At 43.8% G+C, this 10,329-nt stretch overlaps 1 protein-coding gene across 2 annotated transcripts in view; it reads left to right on the top strand.

Moving 5' to 3' along the window:
- The first annotated feature begins 1,295 nt into the window (after positions 1–1,295).
- The window catches only part of csf1rb (colony stimulating factor 1 receptor, b), a 44,955-nt gene continuing 35,921 nt past the window's right edge, over positions 1,296–10,329 (top strand). For both annotated transcript variants that reach the window (XM_042007749.1, XM_042007748.1), the window contains exon 1: positions 1,296–1,381. In XM_042007749.1, the coding sequence (XP_041863683.1) occupies positions 1,330–1,381 (52 nt within the window). In that variant the 5' untranslated portion in view covers positions 1,296–1,329. The remainder of the gene's footprint in view (positions 1,382–10,329) is intronic.

The raw sequence follows: 10,329 nt of genomic DNA, 5'->3' as shown, positions 1-10,329 counted from the left end.
ACTTTACTCATTCCTAGGGCTACTTTACTCATTTCTAGGATTACTTTACTCATTCCTAGGACTACTTTCCTTATTCCTAGGACTACTTTACTCATTCCTAGGACATCTTTACTCATTCCTAGGAATACTTTACTCATTCCTAGGACTACTTTACTCATTTCTAGGATTACATTACTCATTCCTAGGATTACTTTACTTATTCATAGGATTACTTTACTCATTCCTAGGATTACTTCATTCATTCCTAGGATTACTTTACTTATTGCTAGGATTACTTTACTCATTCCTATGAATACTTTCCTCATTCCTAGGACTACTTTACTCATTCCTAGGAATACTTTACTCATTCCTAGGGCTACTTTACTCATTTCTAGGATTACATTACTCATTCCTAGGATTACTTTGCCTATTCATATGATTACTATTCTCAATCCTAGGATTACTTCATTCATTCCTAGGATTACTTTACTTATTGATAGGATTACTTTACTCATTCCTAGGATGACTTTGCTCATTCTTAGGATTACTTTACTCATTCCTATGACTACTTTACTCATTCCTAGGACTACTTTACTCATTCCTAGGATGACTTTGCTCATTCCTAGGATTACTTTACTCATTCCTAGGACTACTTTCCTCATTCCTAGGACTACTTTACTCATTCCTAAGAATACTTTACTCATTCCTAGGGCTACTTTACTAATTTCTAGGATTACATTACTCATTCCTAGGATGACTTTACTTATTCATAGGATTACTATCCATGATCCTAGGATTACTTAATTCATTCCTAGGATTACTTTACTTATTGCTAGGATTACTTTACTCATTCCTAGGATGACTTTGCTCATTCCTAGGATTACGTTACTTATTCCTAGGACTACTTTACTCATTCCTAGGACTAGTCTACTGTCGCAGGTTCACCTCCACACTTGAGGCAGTATGCAGGAGTTGCAGTATGCAGGATGGCAACAATGTTAATGGTTTGTTTAACCTCAAGCCCTATCATATCTGGATAAGTTTGTGATCCCCTTTCAAGTTAGACTATCAACATCTGTCTGGAACCAGTCTGGATTAAATAAGGCTGAGCTGGAACAACTAGGGGACAAACTCAGGCATAGAGTTGTTTCAAGTTGGACATTGTAAGGTGAGTTGCTCTTTGTTTAGCATGAAATACAACCTTGGTCTCAGACCTGTGACATGTTGACATGGTGAGTAGGAGGAGGAAGAGGAGGAAGAGGAGGAGGATCTGGCTTGTTTCAGGAGGAAGTTTGTCCTTCAGTCAGATTCAGTTTGGCTTCAGTCTGAACAACACGGAGAGAGAGAGAGATGTGGCTTCACTCGCTTCTGCTGTTGCTCGCCCTTGGCTGCTCTGATTCAGGTAAGAAAACAACTGTTTATGTTGTTTATGTTGTTTATTGAATGCATCCATATATGGATGAGAACAAGCACAAACATCTCCTGGAAATCCTTTATTGGTCCGTTAATAAAGACTTGTAAACACATGAAGGAAAACAGATGTAAACATAAACAAAACCACAATCAAAAGTCTCAATTAACCAGAATATTTTTTCTATAATCTCATTAAATATTCATTCAGAAAAAAAACACAAGCACGTCAGGTAAAACAAATGCTCTATATTATCAATTAAACTGGATGAATATTTCTGTTAATTATCTGTTTATAAATCATTTATTATTTGTTGTTAATTAAATTATTAGTTGATCATTTTATGAAACGTGTTTTAGTTCATTAGTTAAATTCCAGTGTTAGTTTCTAACAGTTTTTAGAGCAGGAAGATCAGTATTGATGTGATTTATTGCTGCATATTTTATCTTTAATGAGTTAATTAAACATTGACCCAATCAGAAGCCTAGTCTGATTAATCTGAAGTCAGTATTTAATCTAAACCAATCGGCTCTGGGGACACATCAATAACGGTTATGTAACCCCATGAATAATACATGTCTTACCTTCAACAAGGAGTTTAGTTTAGTTTCAATATTTTTACAGTTTGCCGTAGAATCTACGATGTTTGTTTCACTAAGGAAAAACTGCACTTTTATAGACTTCAGCTAAATGGACCGATCTGGACTGATGTGAGTCTGCAGTACTTATCTGGACTGATCTGGACCTGTTTGAGGCAGTAGAACTTATCTGGATCAATGTTAGGCAGTAGAACTTATCTGGATCGATCTGGACCAATGTGAGTGGATAGAACTTATCTGGACCGATCTGGACCAATGTGAGTCTGTAGAACTTATCTGGACTAATCTGGACCCATTTGAGGCAGTAGAACTTATCTGGATCAGTGTTAGGCAGTAGAACTTATCTGGATCCATTTGGACCAATGTGAGTGGATAGAACTTATCTGGGCTGATCTGGACGGATGTGAGTCTGTAGAACTTATCTTGGCCAATCTGGACCGATGTGAGTCGGTAGAACTTATCTGGCTGATCTGGACCAATGTGAGTCGGTAGAACTTATCTGGACCGATGTGAGTCTATAGAACTTATCTGGGCCGATCTGGACCCATTTGAGGCAGTAGAACTTATCTGGACTGATCTGGACTGATGTGAGTCTGTAGAACGTATCTGGACCGATGTGAGTCAGTAGAACTTATCTGGATTGATCTGGACTGATGTGAGGCAGTAGAACTTATCTGGGCTTATCTGGACCGATGTGAGTCTGTAGAACTTATCTGGACCGATGTGAGTCAGTAGAACTTATCTGGATTGAACTGGACTGATGTGAGGCAGTAGAACTTATCTGGGCTTACCTGGACCGATGTGAGTCTGTAGAACTTATCTGGGCTTATCTGGACAGATGTGAGGCAGTAGAGCTTATCTGATCTGGACGGATGTGAGTCTGTAGAACTTATCTGGTCAATCTGTTTCTATATGAGGCAGGAGAACTTATCTGGATCGACCTGGACCGATGTGAGACTGTAGAACTTATCTAGATCAATCTGGACCGATGTAAGTCAATCAAACTTATCTGGACCGATCTGGACTGATGTGAGTCTGTGGAACTTAACTGGACCGATCTGAACCGATGTGAGGCAGTAGAACTTATCTGGATTGATCTGGACCGATGTGAGTTGATCAAACTTATCTGGACCGATCCGGACCGATGTGAGTCTGTAGAACTTAACTGGACCGATCTGAACCGATGTGAGGCAGTAGAACTTAACTGGACCGATCTGAACCGATGTGAGGCAGTAGAACTTATCTGGATTGATCTGGACCGATGTGAGTCCATCGAACTTACCTGGATCAATCTGGAACTGGAGAGGGTCACATGACACCAACATTCAGTCTGGAGACCAGAACATGGTTTCCTGAGTAAACTGGTTTCCTCCTCAAATGAATTTTACACATTTCATTTTTTTAGTTAAAAAACTAAAATGAAGAAACAAATGAAAACGGATCCCCGGAACTTCGTTGATCTGACACAGAGATGTGGTCAGTTTTCTGGTGCACAGAGAGTTTCTATGTTCAGGAGTTCTTGAGGAAAATTCTTGTTTGTGTCATCCGGAAGTAATGAGTCACATGACTAATGAGCCGCTGGCTCAGAACATTCTGGGTCCGACCGTCAGCAGGAAGCCTGACTGCAGCTGGAGGAGTTGGTCCTGTTGGGTAACTTTGGAGTTTTGACTGTGAACGTGGAAGGAAGAGAAGCCGATCACATAACCGGCACACACACCTGCCTCACCAGGATCTGCTGGAGGTCCGACTCTCACTGGGCCCAGTTCTGGAGGTACCTTATAACTGACCTCAAACATCCTCACTCTCGGGCTGCAGAGCCAGAACTCAGAACCGAACTCAGATGGTCTGGCAGCACCACCGGGAGTCAGACTCTGGAAATTAAAAATCCATCAACAGGTCCAAAGAGACAGCTCTGGACCCATAGAACCCCTGCAATCTCCTGTGACTGCGACCAGGGGTTAATCTGGTCTCCAGCCGGACCAGACCAGTAACAAACCAGCATGATAACCTCGAAACAACGTTGGAGCACAAAGACGAACAGGATGTTTACCTTTACTTACCGAGAAAAAGAAGTCGCTTCTCTATATTTAGCTTCAGTTCATCATTTATACGTTTATCCCAGGATCTGGAAACACACAAGTACCCAGAACCTACGGTGGCCGGTTCTGGCCCCAGGACCATATGTTTGAAACCACTGTTATAGACACATAAACTAATATAATTAGTGAACAATAACATCACAGGTTTTTTCTAACAAGGATTAATACCACTGATAAATAATAATAAAGATATTTGGAGTCATTAAATCATTTACTTTCTACACTTCTTCATTTACAACCTTGTTGTTTTCCAGAAATATTCACCCCACACACACATTCTGGTTGTAAACATGTCACCGTGGTAACCAGTTCCTCCACCGCTCCAACCGAGTCCTTAGCAAAGAAGAAGTAAGACGAGGAAGTGGGAAAACAGACCCTCACACACACACACACACACACACAATCCCTGCGTGTGTGCGGTTTCTGGTAGAAAATGTGTTTCCTGACTCTTTGAGGTTTCATCACATCGACCCCTCCGACATGAAACCTCCCAACTGAAGGACTTTCTCTGAAACAGAAACCTGAGCGACGCTTGTTGACGAAGCTCAAACTGTCAATCAACCAGCAGATCAGATCAGGAAGCAGTGGATCAATAACCTGCATCGTCCTCAGATCCGCTTCCTTTCTTTCTGTGTTTAGAAACGGGAGCAGAGGCCACCCAGCCTCTGCCTCATAATGGGGGGTTAAATAAAACTTTTAGTTTTTGTCCTGCTAGCAAAACATGGACAAATCTGTGAAAGTAGCAATGAGCAATCGATGCTGATTCAGCACCAGAGATTCCAGCTACCAAACAAAAAAAAAGAAAATATGATGAGGCGTCCTCGCCTGAGGATGTTTCTTTGTAAGCATCCAGGTGCACATGGCCGTGGATCAGGGATCAGGGAGGGTGGACATTACTGGAAAATAAAAGCTTCAGTTTGCTCTGAATTCTCCATTTACAGAAATTCTGGTGGTCTCTGAAGCCCCTCTTTTCCCTTTATAATAGTTTAGTCCACACATGCACTCAGACACGGCCCCCAGAGGGCAAAGCCCGCCCATTTAAAAGGGTGGCATGCAGGTGGCGTGTGGCGTGCAGGCGGCGTGTGGAGTGCAGGTGACGTATGGAGTGCAGGTGGCGTGTGGCGTGCAGGCGGCGTGTGGCGTGCAGGCGGCGTGTGGCGTGCAGGCGGCGTGTGGAGTGCAGGCGGCGTGTGGCGTGCAGGCGGCGTGTGGCGTGCAGGCGGCGTGTGGCGTGCAGGCGGCGTGTGGCGTGCAGGCGGCGTGTGGAGTGCAGGTGGCGTGTGGAGTGCAGGAGGCGTGTGGCGTGCAGGCGGCGTGTGGCGTGCAGGCGACGTGTGGAGTGCAGGCGGCGTGTGGCGTGTAGGCGGCGTGTGGCGTGCAGTGGGCGTGTGGCTTGCAGGCGGCGTGTGGCGTGCAGGCGGCGTGTGGCGTGTAGGCGGCGTGTGGCGTGCAGTGGGCGTGTGGCGTGCAGGCGGCGTGTGGCGTGCAGGCGGCGTGTGGAGTGCAGGTGGCGTGTGGAGTGCAGGCGGCGTGTGGCGTGCAGGCGGCGTGTGGCGTGCAGGCGGCGTGTGGCGTGCAGGCGGCGTGTGGCGTGCAGGCGGCGTGTGGCGTGCAGTCGGCGTGTGGCGTGCAGGCGGCGTGTGGCTTGCAGGCGGCGTGTGGCGTGTAGGCGGCGTGTGGCGTGCAGTCGGCGTGTGGCGTGCAGTCGGCGTGTGGCGTGCAGGCGGCGTGTGGCGTGCAGGCGGCGTGTGGCGTGCAGGCGGCGTGTGGAGTGCAGGCGGCGTGTGGCGTGCAGGCGGCGTGTGGCGTGCAGGCGGCGTGTGGCGTGCAGTCGGCGTGTGGCGTGCAGGCGGCGTGTGGCTTGCAGGCGGCGTGTGGCGTGTAGGCGGCGTGTGGCGTGCAGTCGGCGTGTGGCGTGCAGGCGGCGTGTGGCTTGCAGGCGGCGTGTGGCGTGCAGGCGGCGTGTGGCGTGTAGGCGGCGTGTGGCGTGCAGTCGGCGTGTGGCGTGCAGTCGGCGTGTGGCTTGCAGGCGGCGTGTGGCGTGCAGGCGGCGTGTGGCGTGTAGGCGGCGTGTGGCGTGCAGGCGGCGTGTGGCGTGCAGGCGGCGTGTGGCGTGCAGGCGGGGGGAGTGGCGCGAACAGGTCCGACGAGGTGGGCGTATTGCTGGATTTCATATATTACTTGCACAAATACTATTAACAACTTTTACTGTGTACTGTTCCAGTAATTCAAATTCCAAGACCCTTACAGATAGACAAAAGTACACAGTAAAAGTACTTCATAGTATTTGTCCAAGTAGTTCACTAAGTCCAGCAGTACATGTTTGGTGAACTATTTATTTAAGACGTGTTTATTTTTAATTTAGTCTAAAATGCTTCGAACTGCTGTCCATGCAGCAATTTGGCTTTTAATTACTGGAAACGTACACAGTAGAAGTAGTTAAATTATTTGTGAAAGTAATATAGGAAGAAATAAGTCCAGCAGTACACGTCTTGTGAACTACTTATGAAAGACATGAGTTTTATTCCTGTTAGAAAAAAATCCTTATCATTACTATCCAGGAGGGACAATAAATTGTTTGCATACCACACAGTAGAATTGTTACATTGTATTTGTACAAGTAGTATAAGGAGTATTAAATCCAACAGTACAAGTCTCTTGACCTACTTATGGAATAAATGTGATTTATTCCAGTTTAAAGTTAGATGAAAATGGCTCATATTGCTATCTATAAGGAACTTTGTCATTAAATTACTGGAAAACTACACAGTATAAGTGTTTGATGTTACTGGTACAAGTATTATAGGAAGTACTTTGCCCAGTAGCACTTATGGAATAAATGGGTTTTATTTAAGTTCTTTTCATACGACTATAACTTTAAACAAAAATATATGTCGATCTGAAACGACAAGTCAGAGCGAAGAGGTGAGCAGCCTGAGCTGAGATCAGGGTTCATCTAAGGACGATACAATCAATACGATCAGAAATGACCAATTATTTCACTCTGAGACGTCACAGGTGGATGTTTTCTCCCTTTCCCAGAGATCAGCCAGGACATGTTAGTATCAGACGATCCTGGAATCTCAGAATTGTGAAGGTGCTACTATCGTCGCTCCACCTGGAAAACTGAAGGCACCAGACCTAAAATCCCTCATGCTAACAGCAAGTTAGAAGGATCAGCTGAGTAAGAAGAGGCTGGTTATGTAACTGTTGCTGCATGAGTCAGATTTAATGTCCTGTGATAAATTACATCTGTTTCTTAATAATGACAATAATGTAATAATTAATGACCTAAATCAAACTGTTTCCAGAGACTTGTTCCTCCTCCATGTTAGACACGGCAGAGAAGTTCCCAGTCAGGGGAGCATGACTCAGCGACTTTTACTGGAGAATAAATTCCAGCATCATATGTGTTGGAGCACATTTCCAACAATCACTTACAATAATAACTAAATATAAATAAATATGAGTAAAGTTGGGCTACATTACTTTAATTTAGCTGGATTTTCAAAGCAAAGCTCAAAATTCATGTGAGATCAAACCGACGTTGCCTGCCAGCGTTTACCACTTAGAAGGTTTTTCTACTTGAATCCATATTAATTCACAAATCTGATTAGATTATAAAATCTCTATTTGTGGAAAAAAAGGAGGCATTTTTTCAGGTGACACCAAACACACGGGACGTGACCAGCGACGGCACTGCACTGTTTCATCACTTTTCTGTGATTGGTTGTGATATTGGACACTTTTAAAGCAGTTGGTGACAGACGAGGCCTGAAGGATGAAGAGTCGGAGGATTTTGCTTGAACTGACAGAAATCTGCCGCTGACGCTGCTGAACCAAAGAGAAAGATAACCTGGGTTCATCCTGTTTTACAAACTAGGAAACAGCATGGTGAAGATCATCATCTGATGGAGGACCTCAAGGCCGATCCAGATAAATCCAGGACCTGTCTTTGTAATTGTGTTTCGGTAAACTTGTAAAAGTGTTTCGCTGGATGTAAATTTGTTTTGCGCTTCATGGCCACCGTACAGACAGGTACTAGGACCTGACTGGAAATGGTACCAGAACCGGACTAGAAACAGACTGATACCATGACTAGACTGGACCTGGTCCAGCACCAGGACAAAATCTTAGAAGTGATTTCCTGTTGATATAAATATGTAAGGCTTGTACTGAAATCAGATTTATTGATCCTGGTGATCAGCAGATGGTTTTTCTGTGTTCCGTGTCTGCATCATTTTTCTCTTTGATCTAAAACCTGATCAGGGTTATTGATCTTTTAAACCCGAAGCTTCCTGAATTCTGTCCATGGTCCAAACACTGAAGATAAACCAGAAACAACCTTGAAGACTGGGCCATAACTGGCGCGGCTGCTATAAGGAAAATGTGAAGGGAGTTGCAACTACAATTAATCAGAACTTGGCAAACATCCATGGCATACAACCATCTCTGACCACGGAGTCAGCCCAGGGGCATGCTGGGACATTCCTGCTCTAACCATGTTTTATATTCCATGTTGTCAACCTGCCGGTGCAGATCATCCGTGGCTCCCATCCAGGGCCGTTGCTAGACACAGTGCTATACAGGGGCCCCCATTACTCACATCACATTTTTATTAAAAAAGACCTGCTATGTTTTCTGTTCCACCAACTTCCGCTTGCTAACCTCGTTATTACTGCTGCTTCCAAGAAAGTGCTGCTGAAACTAAAACACCAAATAATAATAATAATAACAATATGATTATAACAGATTCAAAGTCTTTATTGTCATTATGCAGCATAACAAAATTTTGAGGAGTCTCTTGGCTTAAGTACACATAATTAAGAAAATAGAAATATAACAAGCACCCATAAGTAAAAAAAAAATAATAATAAAACATAAAAGAGCACCTCTGCATTTACAGCAAATAAAAAATTCCCAGCAGACAGTAAAATTTACAGGGTGGATGAAGAGCATCCAGGCGCAAGGATGGAGGTGTGTGGTTGTGGGTGTGTGTGTGAGAAGGTGTGAATCTTCAATGTGTGTGGCTGTGGAGGGTTGAGTGCATGTGTGCCAGTAGTGGGGAGAGAGAGAGAGAGACAGAGAGAGAGAGAGAGAGAGAGAGAGAGAGAGAGAGAGAGAGAGTAATTTTGTACACAGCAGGTATAAACAGAACAAAATGTTGTTTCCTTCAGTTTCCAATAAACAGACATGACAGATCACGGATCATACAGTGCAGGTGATGATAAGGTGCAGAGATTTGAATATTTGTATTTTATAGGGCTGGCACATTAACACGTTATCACATTAATTAATAAATTTCTTTTGCCCAAAATAAATATTTATTATAATATTTATTGTTATATTTATTACAAATATTATAAAGACAAAAAAACTTCAACTCACTTCAGCAGAAAACACGTTTTTGAACAGATTCCCAAGGAACACCATCAGTTAGTGGTCCTGAAACAGATGTTTTAGGAACACCCTGGGTTAGTGGTCCTGGATAAGGTCCCTGATGAACACCATTAGTTGGTGGTCTTGGTACAGGGTCTTGGGCCTATCATTACTACTGTATATATTTTAAGAACTATTTATGACCATCATGTGATGATGGACTTAGAGCCATACAGAGTCACCCAGCATGCTTCAAAAAAGACTCTTCTTCATGTCTGTTGTATGCTGAGGTTTTTCTTCTGTTTCTGAGGTTTGTTTGGGTCTTAGCATTGACACATAGACACAGTACACTTTCCTGTATTTGTGAGATCCTCCAGTTTCAGAGCACAACCTGATTTTTTTCTAATTCCTGCAGCTTCTTCTAACTTCCTGTATGAAAAACAAACAATGAAACTGATTGGTCAGAACCAACATCAGTTCTTTATTGCTATGACCTAATTGCTCTTTGTGGTCCTTATTTGTATCCACTGCACATGCTCAGTAACGGCAGCAAAAAGAAGTCACATGTGGACATTTAAACACAATCTGAGGAGATCATTTCTGCTGTTTAACAGTCTGAACTTTGTCTTAGATTCATCCAGTGATGCCAATACACACTGTAACTCACACCGTAACACACACAGTAACACACACCGTGTGTGTTGGTAGTTTCACTTCTTGTTTTTTTGCTGTGGTTGTGAAACTCGATGATGACGGTCTCCAACTGTCTTATAAGGCTTCAGAAAAATCTCTTATCTGTTTACTGATCTGTTCAACCATTAGTTGGTCTGACTGGCATCATCATCACCACCAGAGTGCTTCA

Source organism: Melanotaenia boesemani, chromosome 15, assembly GCF_017639745.1.
Source record: "Melanotaenia boesemani isolate fMelBoe1 chromosome 15, fMelBoe1.pri, whole genome shotgun sequence".
Taxonomy (NCBI): Eukaryota; Metazoa; Chordata; class Actinopteri; order Atheriniformes; family Melanotaeniidae; genus Melanotaenia; species Melanotaenia boesemani.
This window is presented reverse-complemented; position numbering and strand designations above follow the sequence as displayed.